The sequence below is a fragment of the Montipora capricornis genome, chromosome 2 (assembly GCF_036669925.1).
Source record: "Montipora capricornis isolate CH-2021 chromosome 2, ASM3666992v2, whole genome shotgun sequence".
Lineage (NCBI taxonomy): Eukaryota > Metazoa > Cnidaria > Anthozoa > Scleractinia > Acroporidae > Montipora > Montipora capricornis.
In genome coordinates, this window is record NC_090884.1 from 50,751,976 (window position 1) to 50,775,489 (window position 23,514).

The window sequence follows — 23,514 nt, forward strand, 5'->3', positions numbered from 1 at the left end:
TGTCATTATCTTAATCATACTATTAAATGAAAGAATTGTCAAGAAAAGTCCGTCTTCATTTCTCCTAGACGTGAATAGTTAAAAGATGCGATGCTCATATTAAATAAAGGTTCATTAGGTTTATCTTTGTTTTATTTTAGAAATACAAGTATTAGTGATCTATTTCAGCATAAAATCCTAATGTAGAGTTATTAAAGCAACATGACATCGACACTTAAATGAAGAACACCTGGAAAATTGGAAAAAGGAAATATCTCCACGACATCGCGACGAGCGCATTCAATTTACCGACAGAGAAGGTTTTCATTTTAATATTTGCCCTTCGACTGAAGGTTCCCAATGTCTTTAACAAGTCAAACTTCATTTGCGGGATGATTAACGTTTGATTTATACTATTATTGCTTTTAATGGGTTTTGCTATTTTGTCTCTATAAAACTAGGTTAACTTTTGGCTATATGTTTTCCTTTCATTTGTCAACTGCAAGATTTAATAGCTAAAACACTGAAGCGGCCGCCTCACAGCTCGAGCGAAATGTCAATTGTGACTGACAATCCATTTTGGACGCTGACTTAAGGCCCACAGAAAACTACCTAAGCAAGGTAAATCAACAAAAAGGAACGATGACTCGCAATTTAAGCGGAAAAAGAAAGAAAATCAATTAGTCATAAATAGAAAGACTTTTCATATTTTGAACCCACCATGTAGCCAGCGAGACGCTGGCTTCATTTGTCGTAATTAGAATTAAAAGACTTACGTTTCTGTCGTAATTAAAAATGAATCATCCTCAAAGCAAGAAGCACAAAAGACATCCGTGGCAGCCTTTTATTTTGGCGGTCGTGCTGATTCTAATTCATTGGAAATATAATAACGATTTCTCATACATGAATCTCTTGTTTGAGAAAACATAATTTTGCGAATTCTTTTTTATTTAAATATCCAGCGATCCCATAAAAGTCATAGAATAGTGAGCTGAATCCAATAACTAATACAAGAAAATTGCTTGATTAGTGATCTGAATAAGTGTTCAGGTTTTCTTTTTTTGCGTCACCTTAAGGCCGATTTACAAGATACGATTGGCGTGTACGGTAGAAAAATGTCGTAGCATTTTTAAAACATGTTTTAAACGCTGCAACAATCGTAGGTCATGTCGTACGCCTGTAGTAAGCTTGTCGCATGCGACAAAACTCGTACCGTGTAAATCGGCCCTTAGACGTATCCAAAAAATATGTTTTAAGGGTATTTTAATGTAGGTAACGCGAACTTTGTTTGTTTGTGGTACCATGGATTATTACAATGACGTCAATAGTAATTACTTGTTTGTTTTTTTTTCAGAAACTCGTTGGAAACCATTTTTTTCTAATTTGAAGATATCTAAAACTGATAAACCGTCGGCTGCGTGAAACTGTGGTCTAATAGATAATTTTTTTAAACGAAATACGAAAGCAATATAAACTTCAAACAATAAATAAAACAAAATTAAAGAATAAAATGATAGTTGGTTGATGGAGAAAGGTTTCAGACTAAGTGTTTATATCAAGAAAGACACCTGCGCCAGACCTAACCGGGTAACCGCGCATAATACGACTTCTCTTCTCGAGATTGCCTCGAGTTAGTTTTCTAAGAAACGGGAAAATCGTAAGTTTTAGAGAAGAGCCTTCAATACGGACATTTTTTCGTTATCATCAAACACCTTAGTGACGCGAGCTCTAAAAAAAGTTTATTTAAAAAATGGAAACAAGATGATCAATTATGCAAATGATCGTGAGTGATGATGCGAACCACAATATCAAATAACTTATCGTACACGAGTATAATTTGTCTTCACATTTATCACAAAACTTTGTTTGAAAAACAACGGCCGTTAAAAAAAGTCGTTGAGATCATGAGATAGCTCATTGAAAGGAAGGTCATTAAAGTTTCAAAAACAAGGTCTCTTGTACGGTCACAGCCAAGTGGAGGTCGGTGTTGACTTCGCATTCTGACAAATGGCAATCTCCAATTGGTAAATTAATTCAAACACTGGTGCACTAGCAAAGAAAAATGCATGCAAAGTATTAGGAAAGAAAACTAAATTAAGTAATGCAAAATATAGCCGTGTAATGCGCTTTGTAGTTCTCGTTATCTCTCTTTTGATCATTGATATACTTGCTCAGTTAAGCCTTGTAAACAATATTCGTTGGGAAACGGACTTTCCTAAGGCAAATTAAGTGAGTAGGACGTTTTTTCCCAGGTGCTTTAATTCTGACCGCTGTCATTATTTTTCGATCTGGTTGTCATTAATTTGTCTTGTCGGAAAATTGCTTCGGATAATATATTAGTGGAACCTTTTTCGAAAAAAAAGATTAAAGCTCCTCTTGAATTTGCTGTTTAGAACTGCATGTATCACACAAAAATCACTCTTAAGTATCTCACTGTTGACGAACTTTGGTACCTGACGGCATTCTATCTCTTTTCCTGAGATTAAGGCCTTTGTAGGGCAATCTAAGTCTTTAAAAATAAAGCCTTTTTTTACCTAGGAATTTTATTGAAAGGCCTTGTTAAAATCACCTGTAGAAATAAGATTATGTACCAGACCTAATAGTGATTTAGGTTGGGAGGCACAGTGCCAGATTTTTGTTCAACGATTTCTCACTGAAATAAACGGCTAAATCAGTTGAGAACGACCGAGAATTTTAGCGATGACATTCTCTACTCCAGTCTGTTATTAAAACAAAAGTTTTTGGTTTTCCTAAGCTTTCCGCTGATGTTCCAAAACATTCCTTTTCGAGTGGGAAAGAAAGACTAAACGTCTGACTTAATATGTGGTTCAAACTTTAATAGGTGATGAATCTTCTTCTTGGCTTATTTTTCTTTGTTGATCATCCAAGCGACGCTATGAAATGAAATGAGAAACACTCAAGTTCTCTCACTGTGAAACATTGATTTGATGAATTAATTTTCAAGACGCCATAAAAGTGACTTCGATATTTTATTTCATCAGTTTTGAACTGAGCGCATTAAATAGTACTAAAGAGGGTCGGAGAAACCCAATTGTCTTTATCAACTTCTTACACTCTTCACTGGTTTTGTATTGTGTATGGAAATGTGTTCTCTCTCGAGGAAAGTAAGCGTTCAGACAAGTTTTCACAGTGACGAAGGACATGAAAACATCCTGGCTTTCCAATTTGATATTAGCAAGTCAGGTCTGTCGTAGCAGACTATATTTTATATATAGCCCAACTATTACCTTCGTTTGACAATCCGTAATTCAGTTATTTAGCTCAGAAGCTGAAAATTTGCTTTTAACAATTTCGCACCTTTGGCCACAGAGCCAGACCGACTCCAAAAAGGATTTAAGTATTCGCAACTTCACTAACGATCCTACCATTATGCTCTGTTTTAAAAAGAAACTTGCTAATTGTGTAAGTAAATATTTAAAATACATCTTAACGCAAAGCGCTCACTCTATAGAAGAAATTGGTTGGACCTAAATATAAATATACACATCAATGAAAACGCTTCTCAGAGAAGGCGCTTTTGTAATACAAACTATAAAAGGCTAACTTTGAAGAAAACAGAAAGGGAACATCTAGCAATAGCGTATGAAGCATACAGGTACTCTGTCCAAAGAAACTGTTTTCACCCCTTTTTCAATTCATTACTCTGACAATTATTGAGGTTTTCGGGAACTTTCGCCCCAGCGTACATCCTCGGTCCCTTCGTCTACCTCCGACACCTTTCATAAAAACCTCTCTAATGATACGAGGGAACAAACTCGAACGCAGATATCGACGATGCATGAGACTTTGCTTTCATCCGAAGTGCTTCCAGTGCCATTTTGGGTTGATCCGCATGGCTGGAGAAGGCAGCGCTCTGACATGGCCAGAGTGCTCCGTTATGCATTGGTATCTGCGATGAAGACATATAACTTGAGTTTGTGGCGTTAAGGGATGTAAGGATCCCTGGATAAGAAGGATGATGAGCGCTAACAGGAACTGCTCCAGGTAAACCAAGGAAGTAGTTTGGCGGTCCACAAGGAATACCCGGTCGAGGAGCAATCGGCAGGTGTGGGCCAAGTTTGTCGCTCGGATAGCGCACTTTCTTCCCCAAACTCTGACTTGGATTTTGTCTTTTTCGCCATTTCGCTCGTCTGTTTTGAAACCAAACCTATCAAGAAAACAAAATTGAATGCGTTAAGAATCATTGTTGCAATTTCAAAAGCCGGAAGCATTTCACAAATGGCATGAATCAAACTGCGTACATACTCAATGAAAACATCTTTTAAAGTCGACTAAATAAGTGTTCATCACAAAGTTGTTCGTCTCCAACTTAATTTGCCGTTAGATGATAAAACGTCAAACTGGAGATTAATTTGTGAAACAAAAAACACTCTGCTGGAAGAGCAAATTGTCGGACAGAAGCAAAACACGATGGCTTTTATTATGCTTTCTCGATAAAAGAACTCGTCTGTGCGTAAATATTATGCTGGAAAAAAAGAACAAACACAACGGAAATAATTTTTTCAAAAGTTATGAACATTTTCAATTAAAACATCTTAACAACTTAACTGATGATTTTCCTCATGATCAATTTACATCGGTTTTTTCTGTGTCGAGAAATTGAGTGTCATACATCTAGACATTTTTTTTCGAACAAATAAGTAACTTCGGACACTAATGTGGCTTTAATACAATAACTGTTAACACGGGAAATCGGTGAAGTAAGAACGTCCGGTCTTAAGAGTATGTTTCAGTATCAAACGTACTTTGTTAAAGAAAGACTATTGATTTTATCCGTCCAATTCTGTCCTCTCAGCCATTCGAGACGCCCTAGCTTTTAAACTCGTGTTTTGTTTTCTTTTGCGCGACGTGTGGCTAAAAGGGGCCAAAAGAAAAGCATTGAAAGGGGAAAATGTTTGACGAGAGTTATAGCGCCGATCATGTGGTTCGAATATAACTTTAAAACATTGTACCAGAGAAATCCTATTCGATCTTGTCATGTTATCATGATTGGCAATATCTCCTTGGTTTTAAAGGTGAAAAAAAAAGAAATTTAATTATGCTCAGATTCACTGGGCTGGAAGGTATATCGTCCATCACACAATTTTCACCAGTAATATAATATTGCTCGATGTCCTAATACAATTATGATTAAACTATTGCACAAGGCTATTGCTAACTACCACACCCAATCATGAATGTTTTCCATTAGGTGCTCATGCAAAATCACGATTTTTGGCCGAACATTCGTCTTTCTTTATTTTGCCCTTTAATTTGTGGAATTGTCCCAATCTGAAACTTAAGCAGCTACGGAGAGTTCATCGAATTGGGTTGTTTGTGTCGTTTGGTTTACCTGGATTCGTGCCTCGCTGATGTTGATCTTTGTGGCAAGTTCTTCTCTGAGGGCGATATCAGGGTAATGCTTTTTCTCAAAAACTTTTTCCAGCTCTTGTAGTTGTTGTTTTGTAAATGTTGTACGGTTTCGGCGTTGTTTTCTCCTCACTGTTGCAGGACCTTCGCCATTCCCATGTGCCTGGGACTCTGGTGGAGACGATAAATCTGTTGCCGAAGATTGATAACTTCTGTACACCAGAGAAGGATCTATTGAGGAAGTGAATTCAACGCCTTAGCAGTCATTCGAAAATGTTACCCCTTTACCATTTTAACTGCATACCCTGTTAAGTTATTTTTCTTTGCCAAGGCTGTTGCCCCAAAACCAACATTCAATCGCTTAACTCAGTGAACTTACACTTAGAGGAACTGCTCAAGCTTTCCATAACATCGCTGACAACATACTGACTATGAGGCTTTGCAAGACTAAGAGATTGCTCCATGATCCTTTTTTTTTTGCGAGACACCGGCACCGCTGGATATGGACAGGCTGAGAGACGACAGAGGTCGAAAGTAAACTGATCCTTCCAACTCGTTCTCTTTGAACTTATTAGCTTCACGAGCTGATTAGGGCCTCGGCGTTAATTGTTTTCTTTTTCGCGCGTGCAGCTGCAGTGAAAATTCACCCTCAGCTACAGCGCTAGAGCAAATTGAAAATTAATATAGGTCCTGTTTGAATGCATACAATGGTAAATTTCATTACTAATGCCAAAAACTAGTGCCCGAGCCACCTGCCACACGCGTGGCTCAGAAATCACCTTCAAGGTTATTTGTACGCCTCTAACATAAAGACCACATCAATATCAATGCTAATGTTCTTTGAATAATAAGACAATTTTACTAATGATAAAACGACCAGTTATAAGATATTTTAACACTCCTTTAGGTACTTTCTTTTTAAAACAAGTCGCCTCCGTACGTCTTATCTGAGGTTGAACAAATGCTATTAACGTTCACGAACGCAGCGGAAAACGGGTATAAAAGCGGAATGTGAGTTGCGATGCGTAGAGGCGCAATTACATGGTTTTAGCTTGTGTCGTGGCTCCCGATGGGTTTCAGCATTTTTAATTAATCAGTTTGAATGTTGTTTAGATCCGTGCACTCAATTTGATTTGGTTTTAAGATATAGCTCACAGCTAAATTGGAATGTCTCAGTGAACACTATCAATAAACACGAACTGTCATGAATCAGAACAATTTTTGCTCCAACACTAATGGACATTGTAATTTTCGAAATTAAAAAGAGCATCATTTCATTTATTAAAATGGTTTTCTACTTTGTTTTTTAGACCATTAAAACCGTTAATAGACATGAGCTGCGAAAAGTATAATTGCGAAGAAGTTCATTTTCCAGGGTCAGCCGTCGTGTAAATGAAAAACTTTATACAAGGTGTTCTCTATCGGAAGAGCATTGGGCAACGGGCTTACCACAGAAATTTCAGATGCGGAACTTTGTACTCGATGGCAACGGGTTATGTCGGTTGAAAACGACTTTTAAAAATCGGAGAAAATGCCAATAAAAATGCTCTTTATAACTGGGATAACTCACTTTGTAAAGAAAGCGCAAGTTTGAAAAATATGTGGAATTTCTTTCACTGAATACTTCAGGTGTCTTTCGTATGACGAAACTATAATAAGTTGATCAAATAGAAATAAGATCCAGTGAGGAAACAAATAATTCCAGAAGCACGTCAAGAAAGCCCTCTCCAAGCATATGCATATGCTTTGCCTTTTTTTAGTTAGGCACTGAGACAATAATTTTCCTCCAAAATTGAACGGTCTATGTATAACCTCTTATCCGGAGTCCCTTTGGAAAAGCAACGTTCGCGAGGATCTCTTCTGAAAAAAAAATTGAGTGTTTTAAAACTTTGTTTATAGAGTTACCTTTTTTCCGTCTGCAATATGAACTCAGTTCAAATTGCAAATCGTTTTCATGACAGTTCGCGTTAAACTTAAGCAAATTAAGATATTTATCCTGCAAGGAATATCGAATATTTAAAAAATAGCCACATCGAAAAAAAAGTTTTGGTGCATAGAATTAATATCGCTTTTCGGTGCAACATTGTCTCGGTCACTATATCTGAGTTTCTTACTGTGCGAGTTTTAGTGATTAACCCACGAGGAACCGTGACGAACTCGCCTTCGTTTATCAAGCGAGAACTAGCTTGATCAGGCCAGCCGGCCTAGCGAATTACTGCCAGGCAATACTAAACTAATTGGGAGCCAATCATGCACGCTTTAATAAATAATTTACGGCTTCGTGTGGCTAGTTGTTAAAATAAGAAGGAATTTATTTCACGATCAAGACGGAAGCAGCCAATGAGCCTTAGGGACGCTGTCATAGTTTACTTATCTCCTGTCTTGATTGGTAAAAATGTTAAGTTTATTTGTATAACAGGCAATCAGCAGACATGCGACAAATGATATCGCCGCGCTTTTATCACTCTCTTTTTATGACATTCAACTTTGACGATCACTGAACTCAGTTTCGACTTGTTTCCATGTTCACCGTGCTCAATTTATAAGGATAATTATCTTTCTGTCTGTCTTGAATTAACTGCCTCATTGTTAACACCACTTTTGACTGACCCTGACAGAAATAATAAAATTTCATTTTCACGAAAAGAAAATTCATACGATAGTGAAAACCATACTCGTCTGGAACAATCCCAAGTGGATGTTCTGTGATGCAGGATTTTCCGCTATTTCTGATGCATTTCGCTGATCAGCCTTCATGCTTAGCTTTATACATCAAGGTAAAACAAAAATATTTATCCAGAAAACCCGTTTATTTTAGAAACAGCTAATTTAGAGCAGGTACTGTTTAACCGGAGGCGAGTTTAGTCGAAGTATTCCGCGATCTTTTGTTCAAAAACACAAAAGCTTATTTTTAAATATGTTGAAAAGCATATCCACCCTTGACACTTGTCTTCATACCCCGCTTAAACCGTCTCAATAACTGTTTCTAAAACCGTGTTTAACGAATTGCCCATGGCAGAAACACAGCGTTTATGTCAAACAAAGCGCTTTTAATGAGGGCTGCATTGACATAACGATATTGATTATTGAAGGTGTGTGTGGGGGTGAGCTGGTTGCAGTGAACTAAAATATTCTGCTTTTTAACTTAAGTGTCCTTTATCTGTTTTGTGCTACAGTGGTTTATATGGCCTATAACGCAGCTTTTGAGATTTCGTTATTACTGCCCCATTTCAGGGAGACAAAAACAAACGTCAGTTTTATAGCAGTTGTCTAAATTATCTAACGCTTAACTCACCATAATGGTTTAAACTCTTTGTTTGTTTCTCTTTTTTATGAAACCCGGCATTTTTATTAAGATCGTCGTATGTATCTTGCACAAAAGCTTTTGTTTCCTAATTTCACGGAGGTCCTGCAGAGCGCACTGAGAAACTAACTTTTTAAAAGCCAAACACCACAAACTAAAGTTTTCTTCTTGTGTTGCTTGAGTTCCTCAAAAATGCAACTCTTATCCTAAGATGCGATTAATTAAATAGCTAATATGAAAACCTCTACAGGTTTTGTCGTTGGCACGAGTTCGCTGAATAAAACTAAGTCTAATTGACTGCAGTTAACGAGTTGTAAGTCTAATTGACTGCATGCAGTTAACGAGATGTGTTTCTTCATATCCTGTTTCACAAGTCACCTTGAGACTTCAGTTAGCGTTTTGGGCGCGTGCTTCGTTTGGATTTTCTTGACGTACTTAATACCCAACGCGCTTCTGGTATAAACAAAGTTGTCAGGTGCCGAGCGAAGTACTTGGCGGCTGCTTGCAGATAAGATCTTCATGTTTTTTTATTTCATTTCCAAACAAGTGACCTTCTTTTAAACGCCATCATCCTTTGTATAAGTTAAACTTTCCTCATGTGGTAGTGCATTTTAGAGGTGCTGGTTGATTCAGTGCGTCATACTTGCGAGGGGTTCCGATGAAGGACTCGAAGCAAAGAAAAGCCGAGCATAAAACGCTCTCATAGGATCGTAGAAATTAATGCTTGCGCTACTTTGAATTAGAGGGCTGGGCAAATATACATTTAAATTAAAATACACTGTTTAAACTCCATTACTTGAGGTTAAACAATTTGTTATGGCACAAATACAGTACAAGGAATGGCCTTGTGGACGCATTCATCCTTGCATGCTTACGTCAAGAAATCTCGTACTAATTGTCATAACTACTAGCTTTAGAAGAGACTAAGTGCGGTTATATTTTAAAAATACAGTCAAGCACCCATTATAATGTCAAATTCCTATAAAGGAGCCTGAAAAGAGAAATTTGATTGGAATTTTTTGTTGGAAAGAAAGTATTCACGGGTAACTATTACAGCATGTAATTTATTGCTTCAAGAACATTTACTGCGTCGTAAGAAATTCACTCAGCATAGGATTAGTTTTGACAAGTGCTGATAGAAACTTAACGTCCACGTGAAGCTTTAAAACCAATTCTCGTTCTGGTTATTATCCATAATAAGTCTCACATTCACCCATTTAAAAAAGTTAACCACAGCTTTTCTTTCAATTAGCACCGCTATTCATCGATTTCATAATACACTTCACGCATTTAGATTGCAAAGCATTGAGAACAAAAAGTTTGCCGCAAGTTAACGTCGGAAACCTGTGACGCCAGTTGGTTACAAGACGATAGCCAAACTAAGTATGCTTATTTCTTTATCATGTCTCTAACACGATCATTTTAAAGGTGACATTTTAAAAGTTCACAAATAAAGAAAAACACCTGTGAAAAAGTTTTCAAACGCTCTTATTTCACAGAAACATTTCAATATAAATGTCATTACTGTGTGTTGAAGATCACAACTCCAAACGAAACTGGAATTCAATGCATTTGTCCAAGTAATGATATGTCATTGACAAGAATTGGTTTAAGACTGGTTTAAAGGAGCATCGAAGGGTTTTTTTCATTTTTTTTTTGCCGACGCTTTTTTTATTTTACGAAGTTTTACATGCCACCTGCACTTGTTGAAACAAAACGTTATGGGAGAACTCCTCGCCTTAAAGAGATAATGAGACCTTTCCGGTAAAGATCAAAACAATGTGATCCAGTTTGTGATATTTTATTTCATTCGTGAGACGAAGAATTTTCAATCATATTTGCAACTATAAAACAAAAAGAAAATTGGCTGAATAAAGGTCATCGATGAGAAATATGGTGTCAGAAATATTAGAGGTAAATACATTTGGTAGAGATCTATGATAAGATCCTCCCAAAGCACGTGCCGCTTATCTCAACGATACGATTAGTTCTTTTTCGTATAGGGAAGCTTGATAAAAAAAAGAACCCCACAGAATAGTCAAAGTTTGAAGTTCCTGAATTCAGTTCGAACTGAAACTCGACTGGAAAACATTTTTCAAGTTGTTAAAGTCTGATAACTTGACGCTGAAGAAAGGGTTTAACATGAAAGCGAAATTGTGTTTATGCAGCTGCTAAATGGATAAAAAACAAATCTTCAATATTCCCGTTCTTTACGTATACCACGAAGTGCTCACTGGTTTTACTTAATGGTTCATCTTTTAACGTTTAAGATTTCAGCCACACTCAGACCCAAATTGCGATTAGTATCAAGGTTTTTCAATGATCAAAATAAGGTCGTATGACTCTGTTTGATATTTAGGCAAGGATAAATCCTAAAATATGTTATTGACTTGCATCTAAGACAAAAACACCAATTTTAATAATAATTTTCCGTGAGACACAAATCTTTCCGGGCACAGTGAAAAATGGTATGTTGACAGCCAATATACCCTATTAAATGGTCAATATTTTGATGTTCGATTTATTGCGCGTGCGTGGTCCTTTATGGCAAATTCCTAAGAGCCTGCGGAAAAGCATTGGTGAAGACCAATCGAGGTATCGTGCTTTAACCACTCGCCTAAACGATGTATAGTCACCAGTGCCCGGTTGTTTGAAAGCCGATTGAATTAATCCAGGATCAACGTAAACCTTTGTTTCATGTTTTCAACATTTTGGTGAAAGTTTCTTTTGCTTGTTTTCGTTTTTCAAGATTGACTTCTTCTAGTGTAAGGTTTTGTCGAATATCAGCGTTGAACAGCATTTGGGAGTAAAGAAATAAAGTCCTTGGTTCATTTTTAATCTGGGATTAGTGTTAATCGGCTTTTGAACAACCGGGCCCAGTAAGATAGGGCACACATTTTATTAAACAACATTTTGACATGGCCCGGTGAACCGATTGTTATGCACTAAAACGTGAATGTACACACCTAAATTTAAAATTGCCAATAAATGAAAGTCTACGTCGAAGTGCAATACACCGTCGTATAGTAGTATAGGTCCAATGTTTAACTTCCCAAATAATTAATACATTTCATCCCTTTCACGATCAGCCCCTATGCATATTACAGGTAGCCATCATTCGCTTAATTTATTTACAATTCTTATAATGACCCCTTTTGTATTCAAGTTGTGTAAATACGTAGTTGTTTGTCTGTTTGTGTGTTAAGAATCTGTGATGCTGGAGAGTTCATTAGGGATCTGATAACTAGAAGATTGATTTGCCATTCAAGTTGAGTACAGCTGTTTAAATTAAACCGCAAAATGAGGAATAATTCTGATTGTTTCCGGGGTCTATTTTTGTGCTGGGCCAAAAAGGCGCACTAGAGCACATCATATATTGAAATCAGACAACAAATAACTTTAGGCACTATAAAAATAGATCCAGCTCCCTGAAAATAGGGATAAGGATTGTCTACTTTTTGCAACAGTTGTCAAGGATAAACGTGTCCCAATTTATTGTTAGGCAAAGCCATTCAAAAAACCTGCAAGGAATTAAAGCAAAAACAAAAAACGAACGAAATTGTTTCGCTTCCAAGAACTGGCTTCTCATTCGACAACTTTGAAAAACGGAGCTTTTTTAACGTTATACACACGAGTAAATTGTTTGTCTAACTTTAATATATGTTATTTTAAAGTAAAAGCCGCACTATTCGCGGATTCCAGTCGCTGATGGAGAACATGGCTGTAATAATGGGTGCTTCATATGAATTATAACTAAAAATTGTCTCTTGCCCAGCTAAGCCATGACTCGCACATGAAGAAACAAAATATCGCAGAGTGCGGAGGTTTCAAAAGCAGTAAATATTCCAGTGAGGCTAAAAGTTAAAATTCGAGAGCAATCGATGAAATTTTCCTGATGAATTTTTCCTGAAAATCACTTGAAGAACTGAGAAGCCATGTTAAAAAGTTGTCAGTCTTATACGTATTATTAAATCCGATGATCGATATTGCATGACTGGACCGCACCTGTGGAAAAATCACAAACAAAAACTGTCAAATATTATAAGAACAGCTTATAGATATCTAGTGACTTTTATGTTATCGTATTTGGCGCGCTTACAGGATAGTTCCCCTATGGTCATTTTAGGTTACTAAAGTGAACATAGGGGCCATACACTTGAAGAACAGCCGTAGCCAAGTTGTTCAAGAGTAAAATAACGCTAACCCGCGACTAAACTTTATTCTGTAAAGTAAGAGCTGGACGTAAAGAAACGTTTACTGAAAGGAACACAAACGGAAAATATCTCGTTGAACAATATTCCTTAATATGTGGCAGCAAAAAGATCTCAGTGAAGTTTTCACTGAACCAGGGATTATCTTCATTCGCTTTGAACAACTTCATGGTATAGCTTTTGTAAGATTTTTTTGCAATCACTTAAATTGGTCTCTCATACTTGCAAGTTTCTGAGAGCAGTGGACCTTAGGTAGCCCATCAAGCAGGCAAACATATTAGTCTGGCTGATGTTGAAGAGAACCCTTTCCACGGGCGCATTACACGTTAAACATCTATAGTTGCACATGACAATATTTTTGTATCGGTTTTATTATGTTCTCTTTCTTTAATTCAAAAAATACTAAAATAATAATAATAATAATAATAATAATAATAATGTAATGTGTCTCTCTAGTCGTCGTCGCAAAGTACAGCAACGACGCAGCTCAACAAGGCCGAACCGAAAGCATATAATGACGCCTCTGGCAGCCGCTATACGGTCCATGTATGACCTTGGAGCACACCTTACAGCCAGCTGGAATCAGCTGTATGCTGGTTTTTGTTCAGTGATGGAGGAAAACCGAAGAACCCGGAGAAAACCCTCGAAGCAGAGAAGAGAACCAACACAAATTCAACCCACTTATGGCGTCAGGTCCGGGAATCGAACCTGGGCCAAAATGCTGAGGCGCATGCATGAGGTTGTAGAGCCCGCAGACCAGCGGTACTCATTGTTCATTTAGGACTAACATAAACGACCGATCTTACCAGTGAGTTCTAGTAGCTTAAACAACCGAGACCAGGGGCCCGTTTCTCGAAAGTTCCGAAACTTTACGGGACTTTGTCGGGTGACACAATGGGCCATTTCCGAGTTGCGTTAACTCTTTGGAGACTCTTTTGATGTTTTTAGACGGATACTCAGAAGTGCGTAATACGTGTTGGTGTGCGTGTGCGTGTGCGTGTGTGTGTGCGTGTGCGTGTGCGTGTGCGTGTGCGTGTGGCTGTGCGTGAGTATGCAGGGACTACTTAAGTTATTCTGGCTACTCTGTATTATAGATCTGTATTGTTAAGTAAGTATTGTACAGTAGCAATGTAATCATGTATTGATATGCTTTATATGTAAGTAATGTAAATCAGTGATGTAAAATTAAAAAAAAAAAAGACTATTGTAAGGGAAATGAGTTTGATTTGCATAAGAATACGCAACTCATTTCCATTTGAATGGTTGTGCACCAGGACTCGCTTTGAAACTCAAGCATGCAGCAACTCGGAAATGGGCTATTCCCTTTGTATCTCAAGAACGGAGAGGATTTAAGTCTTCAAACTTCACAGTCGTTTTTGTTACCTTGAAAACACAAAGAGCTTACGGCGAATATTGAGAATATTCTGGCCAAACAAGATCTCAAACGAAGAGCTGCTGAGGAGATGCGAACAAGAAGGCGTGGCAAACATACTGATGAAGCGAAGATGGAGGTGGATTAGGCATGTCCTTAGAAGCGATAAAGATGACAATGCTAGAATTGCGCTATACTGGACCCCGGAGGAGAAGAGAAAGCCAGGAAGGCCAAAAATCACCTGGCGTAGGACTGTTATGGAAGAATTAAGAGCAACAAGGTAGACAAGGGATTCAATCGGGAGAAGGGCACAGGATAGACAAGAATGGACGTCTTTTGTTGCTGCCCTACATGCCAGAGGGCATCATGGACAGTAAGTAAGTAAGTAAGTAAAGTAAGAGTAAGTAAGTAAGTAAGTAAGTAAGTAAGAAAACATGTTAAAAGATCGGCTTTCCAAAACAAGTGGTTGGCATTTTCGCAAATGGTTCTTCGGGACGTTCGAGAAACGGACCGCTTGGGCCCGTTTCTCGAAAGTCCCGAACTTTTCGGGGCATTTTCGGGTGTCACAGTTCCTTTTGTATCTCAAGAACGGAGAGCATTTAAGTAGTCAAACTACACAGACATGTTTCTTTTAGTTACCTTGAAAACATGTTAAAAGATCGCCTTTCCAAAGCAAGCGGTTGGTAGTTTCACATATGGCTTTTGGGGCCAGAATAGTTTTCGGGACTTTCGAGAAACGGGTCCCAGGCCCCTGCTGTTCAAAGGCGCGATACCTTGTCACTAACCGCCAGTTTCAGTATTTGCTCACTCTAAGCGCACAAGAGTAAAGATGTGTACAAAAACCTCGACCAACGTTGAAGGTGTTTATTTGTTGTACTCGCTCGAAATAGCGACTTACACAATGGATTAAGTTGCCCTGGGGCCAGGGGCCCGTTTCTCGAAAGTCCCGAAAACTTTTCGGGCCCAGATAGCCATTTGTGAACCTGTCAACTGCTTGTTTTGGAACGCCGATCTTTGAACATGTTTTCAAGGTAGCTAAAAGCAAACTGACTGTGAAATTTGACGACTTAAATTCTCTCTGTTCTTGAGATACAGAGTGAATTGTGACACCCGAAAATGGCCCGTAAAGTTTCGGGACTTTCGAGAAACGGGCCTCAGATCTTTGAATCATGCTTTGAGCCCCTCAGGGTCTTGACTATCCAGCGCATGTTTAAGATTTCATTTCTCAATACCTTACCTTATGCATTTTTTGTTTTTGTTTGTTCACATTTACACAGAGATCTTCTGAATTCAAAGGAGAGATCATGGCAATGCAAACACGCTTGTTAACTAACTGAATCAAAGTCTGCGTTACCAGAAGTGAACTGTTGAGCTTTGCATACATTCACGCGCCAAAGTCAACGTGCTTTACAAAAATAACGCAGCCTGCTCCCGGTTTTCCGATTAAAACGTCATTACGTCATAACAAAAGTCCGACGCAGAACTGACTTGACAAGCATCCGCTAACCTTCTTTTGAGTTTAATCAATGCGCATTTGGAACAGATGATTTGAGATGTGTAGATACTGCACCCATCGGTCTTACTTTCATCCATAGCATAGTTAATCGAGGAACTGGTTATGAAACCTCAGAACTTTCAACAATGTTGTTGCAATCGATGTTGAATTGACCATGACCCTGCACGATCTTTTGTTTTCGCTTCGCACGGGTTCTCTTCTTGAAAAAAGGTGCGTTTTGTGCAAGGTCAAGGCCAAAAATACGGACAAAAACATGAAACAAAGGAAATTGTCCAGTTTCATAACCATCTCCATCCATTAACTATGTTAATGAAACGCTTTTAATCTTGACCAATCTTATTTTTTACCAAAATTGCTTGTAATCTCGCAGTTTGATTGGCTAATTTGTCGTTGTCGATGAGAGTCTAGACAACGCTGCTCGCGTCAATTTGTCGCGCAATGTAATAGCCAATCAGGAATGCTCATTTTGGGAAATAAACTAATCATATTGCGCGAAAGTTATTGACAACGCTTGCTCTTTTTTGTGTCATTACTTTGGTCACGCTCTGAAATTTATCAACACATTCTTTGGCATTGAATATTGTGGTAAAAAACAAATCGAAAGTGGTTTAGCGTTGTCTGTACTCTTATCGACAACCAGCTGCGCCTCGTGAGTCCACAACATTTTGACCAGTGTAATGACGAATATCGTTGTCGATAAAAGTACAGACAACGCTGAACCACTTTCGATTTGTTAATTGTTCTTACTCTATTGCGTGCGTTTCAACTAGTACAAATGGAACACAAAACAACAGTCATGAAAAAAGCCTCGGTTTCCACTAGATTCCTGACTCGTGCCTTCACTTTTTTATCTTAGGACCTTAGGGAAGATACTAGTTTCATTTACCATTTACAACCATGATGAAAAAAAGTAGTTTCAGTCTCACATGTTTGTAAAGATATTAGACCACATTTCTTGTGCCCTTCGATTTTGAACACATCGAAAAGCTGCTTTACAACTGCTCGTAGACAAACTAAAACTTTTGCGCTTGATGCATTGCATCGATCTGACTCGGAATTAGCACGGGATGCCCTACTTTCTCATTCGTTTGGAAAAACATAACATTTCATTATTATTTTATTTACACCATCTCAATTTTTCCTTTTGTAGGACAAAAGAAACACTATGAACAATAGAGCAAGGGGACTTCGACGATAAAAGGAATACTTCCTAACTGGAAACAAAGATCTTCTCTGCGTAAAATCTATAAACACTATCACTATAAGAATGACTTTTTTTTTGCTTTTTAAAATTCTACAGATACAAGAGTCGCCATGTCTCCTGAATTTTGTACAACGACAACAACGAACGAAAATCTCTATTTGTATCACTTACAAACTAAAGTAAATTTAGCACTTTACGAACTTCAATATTGCAGGGTAAGAGCCCAACTTTTAAAGTGGATTCAGATACGCTCCATTATACTTGTACGGATTGTGTAACCAACCTCTTTCTCCTTGCCGAGATAATTCAGTGTTGCTTGTAATATCAACAACAATGACAATTTATCAACGTTTTTTCAATAGGCCAATTTCGATATATTAAAATTCAGTCCTAAACAAAAGACATCATCTCGAGGCTCTGGGGAATAAATATAAGGTTTGTATGAGTCCATTCCCCAGAGCCTCGAGATGATGTCTTTTGTGTAGGACTGAGTATTAATATATCGAAATTGGTCTATTCGGGTCTGTTACCCGTTCAGTTATAAAGATAGGCTTTTCCTATTCCAATCAGCGATTCTCAATTTCTCTTGGCTTGCATGCCTTCTAAATTGGGCTGCAGCTCAAGACCAGATGTGATTAGATGTAGTCGTAACGATTGACATGATGATTCTGGCCTCAAGGATTCCCAAGAACAACAGAGACACAGAAGACTACTTCTTTCACCTTCCAGAGGGCGCGCTGGAAGAATTTTCGGCATTTTCAGAAAGCCATTGCAGAAGTGTTTTTAATTTATTTGCCTGATTAGCTGAATCAGGACCGAGTCCAAGGACGTTGCCCACATTCAGGTTTTCTTGAAAATAATTCATGATCTGATCATCCAAGGCAAATTCTTTTGTTTGTAATCTTGACGCGGTTTCCTTGCGGAAATCGTCCAGCTGCTGGGTGATATAGCGCCCCGAGTCCAAGTGCGCTAACATGATCTCTAATCCGAGGTCCACCTCAGGATGTGCCCAATCGTGTAAAATTTCATCTGGGGTCATTTCCATGTACCTGACCAAGGGCACGACATAGGGTAGGCACACTCCTGGAAAAGGGCTGGGAGCTCCGGAGCTTAGCAGAGTGGCCAATGGTTTGAGGGTGCTATGATAGAGAATTGCTATTGAGGAGCACTGGTGATGAAGACAGGACCACGTGTGATGAAGTCGCGTTACCTAACAAGAAGAAAATGCTTAAAGTTAGAACAACTGACCTGTTTAAAACCGATCCGAAACAATTTTCATCAGCAATTTCCTCAGGTTTATCTAAATCCCCAGTTATTTCGCTCGCACATTGGACCACCACGCGGGGAAAAAAAATGCGTCAAGCCTAGAGCTCATGACAAGGAGCCAACAAATCCCCTGAAGGATCGTCCATTGATAGCTGTGCATATGACGTCACGGCGGCCATATTGGTCTACAGAACAATGCAGTAAAATGTCTTTTGGGAATTTGACTCTACTGTTTTTTTTTGCAAAACTTGCAGGGCCATTTTCTATAGTTTTGTACAACAACATGGCCGTCTGATCACCTGGATGCAAGCCAAGAATAGCGAGATTTCGCATTCCGTCTACGCAAACGTCAGACTGAAATTTTCGTTTAGCCGTTTCTTTTCTGATCCCCACAGATATCGAGCAACTTCTCCAAAAAAGAGAGTCAACGGTTAGAATAAGAGAATTTTAATGTTTTCATGACAAGCAGAAGCCTCCCCGCACGAAGTACTGGGCCTTCGTTCTCGTTACGTAGGCAGTAAAGAATGAAGACATGAATCTAAATATATCCAGACAATGGTCAAGATAAGTTTTAGAGGAGAATATGAACGCTTTAAGCTGGGGTCTGTACCACTGGGTCTTTACGCTGACAGGTAATGTCTTTAGTTTTGTCAGGGTTTGGACCTCAGAACAGTCTCTTCTCTGGAACACTGCCAGGTTTAAAAGAACGATCACTCAAAGTGGGGTTACGAGTTATAAGCTTAGCAGGGTAGAAGAGAGATGACCTTCTGTTGTCGTCTAGCTAATTTACGAGACATGCTTCATATGACCCTAGTCATGTTGTAGCTCAAGACACAAAGGCAACTCACTTGTATGTTGGCGAGGCCTTCCATAACCGCCATAAACGAGACAAGGTTTCCAAGCTTATCGCTCAACACATCTGCAAGTTGTATGAATTTACTTAAGACCTTTCTTCTGGCTTGTAGGTCACCCGCTGCCACAACTAATGTTGCTACCCAGCAGGAAACATTGGAAAATCTGTTGAGTGAAGACAAGAGGTTAATGCAAACGTATAATTCATTACATCCATGACCAAAGATACGCAGCTTTAAAAAAGCAACTCCACAGAGGCGAATAGGAGGCCCTAAGCGAGTAACATCTTGTCATACGACCACCCTTTTCAAAGCAATCATGTGAGGCCTTTGCGACCACGTATCCTGTATCCTAAAAACAAATACACATCCATCTTATTATCACATGGCCCGTACGGCTCCGCGCTTTCATTGTAAAACTACTGGGAAAATCCCCATATGAGGGCCGTACGTATTCAAGTGAGCAGGGCCGGAAAAAGCCGTAAGGTCCTGCTAGCAACACGCACTATTCCGTGCGATGCAATTTTAGAGGATTTTGTCGCTTTTAAACATCCAAGTTATTTAGAAACAAATGCAAACAACACATCAGTTGCATTTTCTATGCAAATCTTTGTCACTTCTTTTGTCCAAACTTCATCTTCTGAGTGTTCGTGAATAGTGTAAAGAGCCCATATGATAAAATGCCTATTGACTGACTTTAGGTCGAGTTTATTGACTGAGTGGGAGCGCCGGATTGGAAAATATTTGGCCCTCGGTCATGGCGTTCGGTCCATACGCCATGACCTCGAGCCAAATATTTTCCCGTCCGGCCCTCCCACTCAGTCAATAAGTACATGTTACTATGCCGACCCGTTCTTTCCGTCCCAACCAAACGGTGGTCGAATCAGTTGACAGCGTTCAAATGTCACCTTTCCCGCAGGTGTCACGGCACTGTTCTACATTTTCGTAGAGGCTTTGCAGTTGAGAGCTAGAAGTGTCTTGGGACAAAAACAGTAGTAAATTCTTCATTGTTCATTGACAGATTCGTTTGATCACTGCGATGTGTATTACTTGTTATTGCAACCGGGTCCCATAGTGTGAGTACCTTCCTTGTGAAGAGCGCTGTTACGTAATCATGTATTATGCTATGAAATAGGAAAAAAAAACAGGAAAAAACCCTTTCTGGTCCGGATGGATGCAAGGCACGTATCTGACCACTAACATTTGAGAAGTGCACTTTTCTCCCGACTTTCCGTGAAGAAGTCATGATATGGACTAAAAAGTAGACTGAAATTTTGCTAACCTTTCTAGTAACTGGGCTCGTATTTCTCTTCCTTGAGGAAGCGTGAGAATTTCTAGTCCCTTAGCTCCTCCAGTGCCATCCTCAATGCTCCAAGATTGACGTTGAGGCTCCTTGCCCCAAAGTGACACTAGATCCACGTGTGTCAAGTGGCGAGCAAGGCTAAGACAGTCGGTCTCCAAAAATGGCGCAAGTAGTTTTTCACCGATTTTCTTCATTACGTTTAAAAAGATTCCTTTTTATCCAAAGGCTTTGCCAATTCCTGCTCCGCGAGATTGGGTCTGTCTTCCTCCTTCATTTTATCTGAGGATATCACTTTTGATGAAGGGCTGTCATATGCCTCTAGCAAAGCAGACGAAGTTTGTTCAGATCGTGATCTAGAAAGCGACGGACGATTCGGTTTCTTGGGTGGAGAGGTGCGCATAGAACCTGATTCTGCAAGTGGTGGTGGCGAAGCCAAACTGGGAGCACTTGATCTTGAAATCATCTTGGGTTTTGCTGTAGATGTGTCGGTCTCTGTAATGGACTTGTAATTGTTATGCACATTGTTCTTGTTACCTATCGGACTGTTGTACAAGCATTCCATACTGGCTCTGGGCTTGTCGTATAAATCCTCTTGGCCTTCCAAGCTGTGCTGGCTGCCTGTGCTTGGAGGCCTCTCATAAACAGCTTGACACTCTGTCTTCTCTAAAGATGGCTCAAAGTAAAAACTTCCTCCGTTTTGACTTTGATTCGGTTTGTCGTAGTAACTTTCGTCGCCTTCATTATGAAGCATTTTTTCTTCGTTCGTGTTTTGAGAAGAACTTTGCGAATTTTCAGAGGATTCGCTTGGCTTATCGTAATGGCTGTCTGAATTTAAGTTTTGGTCCGGCTTTTCGTACACGTGGTATACATCTTCTGAATTCTCCACATCAGTATCGGCTTCGTTTTCTCCAGGTGGTCTTTCGTATATCGTATCAGAGTTGTTTTTTGATTTATCAAATGATCTATCAAGAAAAGCTTGAGGAATTTTCTCTCTTTGCTTTGGCTGAATTGTCCATTTCAACTCATCACACTTCACAATACCATTGACCGTATGAGAGTCCAAAACACCATTTTGTTTTAGTCCTCCATTTGCAATAACGAGGTGTAGCCCAGGATCGCTATTCTTTCTTGCGTATTTATCCAATTTTTTTTGTTGCAAGGGTCCAGTCCCAGGGGGCTTAGGGGGCAACGCGTTTGCCGGGCTTTTGTTGGTGACGTACCTATTTTTAACATCGTCAGTGGATAGAAGCGTTGCGTCACGACTGACAGCATGAGTAATAATCACCGAAGATGTTTGAGATAATGGTTTCCTTTCCGCGACACAATGGTGGATCAGTTCAGCCACTGAGTCAAAACTTTCGTTTGAATCCTCAGTTCTGTATTTAATTCTTGTGCCTTTGGACGAGTTTATTTTGTCCAGTGGCACATGGATGGGTTTTCCTTTGTGCCGAACCACAATAAAGTAGCTTCCGGGTTTAGCTGGATCTTCGCGCACCAAAAAGTGCCCGTCACGTCGCAAATAGCGTTCAGCAAAGTCTGCCGTTATCTTGCCATGAAACCAAGTTTGCTTCTCTAAGGGCAGATTGTTGAACGAATCAAGGTCCCCCTTTCCTTTCTTCTTCTTTCTTTTCAAAAGGTCCGCTAACCTGTGAAACAAATCAAACCAGATCTGTGTGAGACCTCAAACATCAAAGTTTTTTTTCTTACGGTTGCCCTTTAATTTCCTTTTGATTAAGATGTTACTATTAATTTTCTCTATTCTAAAGACAATGTCATTTGCATTTCAGTGAACTATTTGTGCTCGAATAGGTAACTTTCTATAAATTCACTGTTAATGTTATTATAACCTGCTATATATTGTTTATCCAAGGACAAAATAGTTGTTTGCCGGGTTTTTTCCTCCTGGCTTCTGCCCAAAAACAAGAAGCAACCGAGACAAATGAAGTTGATATTTAATGCCCTATTTTCCCAAAACCTAAACTACATGTCCAAAGGAATATTGTCTCACAATGTTCATCCGGACGTAAAAACATGTTCTTTTTTTCTTGTCAACAAGCTATCATTTTACTCTTAAGTAAACAAGACCTGTGATCTATTAAACAACTTAGCACAGTGTGGGGCTTCTAACTACACTAACTGGGATGGAGACTGTGTAACAAGTTAACACCTCACTCAAGAATAATTACTTAACCTAATCGAGGAGATATTGCTTTACCAAACTGAAAGAAAGGATAAAACAATCACTACCTTCTGAATGGCATGGGTGAACGCGACCTTGCTTTGGACTCCTGCCCCAGTTTTTGTTCAAGCTTCACTCTGGCTGGCAGTGTCATACTGCGACTTCTAAATTTCTGAGATGACGATGACATGGTGGTTACTCCTGTTCAATGCCGGCCGTCAAGTAGTCTCTCTTGTGAACCTGTGAACTGGTTTAGAAACAGCATGAATAAACGTGTACCTGCGTTGGGTCGAACCACACTGATAATTGTCAATGAATTATAATTCCTTTTTTTTTTTTTCAAAAACAGACGCGTGATGTGAATTTCAAGTCCAAATGTTAGCATCGATCTCATGTCTATTTCTGCCCCATTTCCTCACGAAAAACGGAAAATGTAGTCCCTTAACGCAGACCTTTGTACGCGGTTCACCTATGACGTTCAAGATCTCTTCTTTGTTTAAGTGTTCAGGAAAACAAACGAATTCCGGTTGAAACCAAAAAACTATCGTTGCTAAACGAGACTAGACTACTGTACATTTGGAAGTTCCTAGTAGAACATTTGGTCGACATTCCTCACATTTGAGCTTCAAAACGTCGATGACTTCTTTGGTTACCAAAACCATTTACCTCTAAAGCTATCGGAATCTTTTTCAATCTGCAGATAATCGTGATACTTCTTTTCTTAATTTCCTCTCAAAAAAAATAAGATTAAGACAATGTCGAGCAGTAGACAGATTAATTATTACTGTGCCACGAGCTAAAAAAATTACCAAAAATCATTGTCTTAACTTGAAAAGTTCAGCTCACAAAGTTCCGAACTGCCAAATACAATTTCCATCCCGATTTAAAATCTATCCCGTAATGAAGTTGCAAGAGTATCTAAGAGTTATTCAGTGTCAACTTTCATAATTTTAGTTGTT

The 23,514-nt window shown here is 38.9% G+C and overlaps 3 protein-coding genes and 2 long non-coding RNA genes across 6 annotated transcripts in view; 3 read left to right on the forward strand and 2 right to left on the reverse strand.

Moving 5' to 3' along the window:
- The window catches only part of LOC138026078 (serine/threonine-protein kinase Pink1, mitochondrial-like), a 110,594-nt gene that overhangs the window by 20,511 nt on the left and 66,569 nt on the right, over positions 1-23,514 (forward strand). The window lies entirely within an intron of this gene.
- On the forward strand, positions 314-3,900 carry LOC138026026 (uncharacterized). The gene is made up of 2 exons (XR_011127217.1): positions 314-600; positions 1,334-3,900. It is a non-coding gene; the product is annotated as an uncharacterized lncRNA (long non-coding RNA).
- LOC138026018 (retina and anterior neural fold homeobox protein 2-like) lies at positions 2,951-5,861 on the reverse strand. Its single transcript, XM_068873194.1, has 3 exons — positions 5,729-5,861; positions 5,333-5,580; positions 2,951-4,147 (listed from the first exon to the last, which is right to left on the reverse strand). The coding sequence occupies exons 1-3, from the start codon at positions 5,811-5,813 to the stop codon at positions 3,734-3,736; spliced, it is 747 nt and encodes a 248-aa protein (XP_068729295.1). The 5' UTR covers positions 5,814-5,861; the 3' UTR covers positions 2,951-3,733.
- Positions 7,996-17,041, forward strand: LOC138026142 (uncharacterized). Of its 2 annotated transcripts, none has more exons than XR_011127229.1 (3): positions 7,996-8,126; positions 13,321-13,603; positions 16,903-17,010. It is a non-coding gene; the product is annotated as an uncharacterized lncRNA (long non-coding RNA). The 2 variants fall into 2 exon arrangements; XR_011127228.1 differs by lacking the exon at positions 13,321-13,603 and adding an exon at positions 14,139-14,613 and having other exon boundaries at positions 8,012-8,126; positions 16,903-17,041.
- On the reverse strand, positions 16,547-20,684 carry LOC138026111 (breast cancer anti-estrogen resistance protein 3 homolog). Its single transcript, XM_068873313.1, has 3 exons — positions 20,356-20,684; positions 19,071-19,239; positions 16,547-18,166 (listed from the first exon to the last, which is right to left on the reverse strand). The coding sequence occupies exons 1-3, from the start codon at positions 20,568-20,570 to the stop codon at positions 17,675-17,677; spliced, it is 876 nt and encodes a 291-aa protein (XP_068729414.1). The 5' UTR covers positions 20,571-20,684; the 3' UTR covers positions 16,547-17,674.

Coding starts and splice junctions, on each gene's coding strand:
- LOC138026018 (XM_068873194.1), bottom strand. CDS start 5,813: ATGGAGCAATCTCTTAGTCTTGCAAAGCCTCATAGTCAGTATGTTGTC. Junction 5,581..5,728: donor CTTGAGCAGTTCCTCTAAGT/GTAAGTTCACTG, acceptor CTTCCTCAATAG/ATCCTTCTCTGGTGTACAGA. Junction 4,148..5,332: donor TCAGCGAGGCACGAATCCAG/GTAAACCAAACG, acceptor TTTTCTTGATAG/GTTTGGTTTCAAAACAGACG.
- LOC138026111 (XM_068873313.1), bottom strand. CDS start 20,570: ATGAAGAAAATCGGTGAAAAACTACTTGCGCCATTTTTGGAGACCGAC. Junction 19,240..20,355: donor CGAGCCCAGTTACTAGAAAG/GTTAGCAAAATT, acceptor TTCACTCAACAG/ATTTTCCAATGTTTCCTGCT. Junction 18,167..19,070: donor AAGGCCTCGCCAACATACAA/GTGAGTTGCCTT, acceptor TCTTCTTGTTAG/GTAACGCGACTTCATCACAC.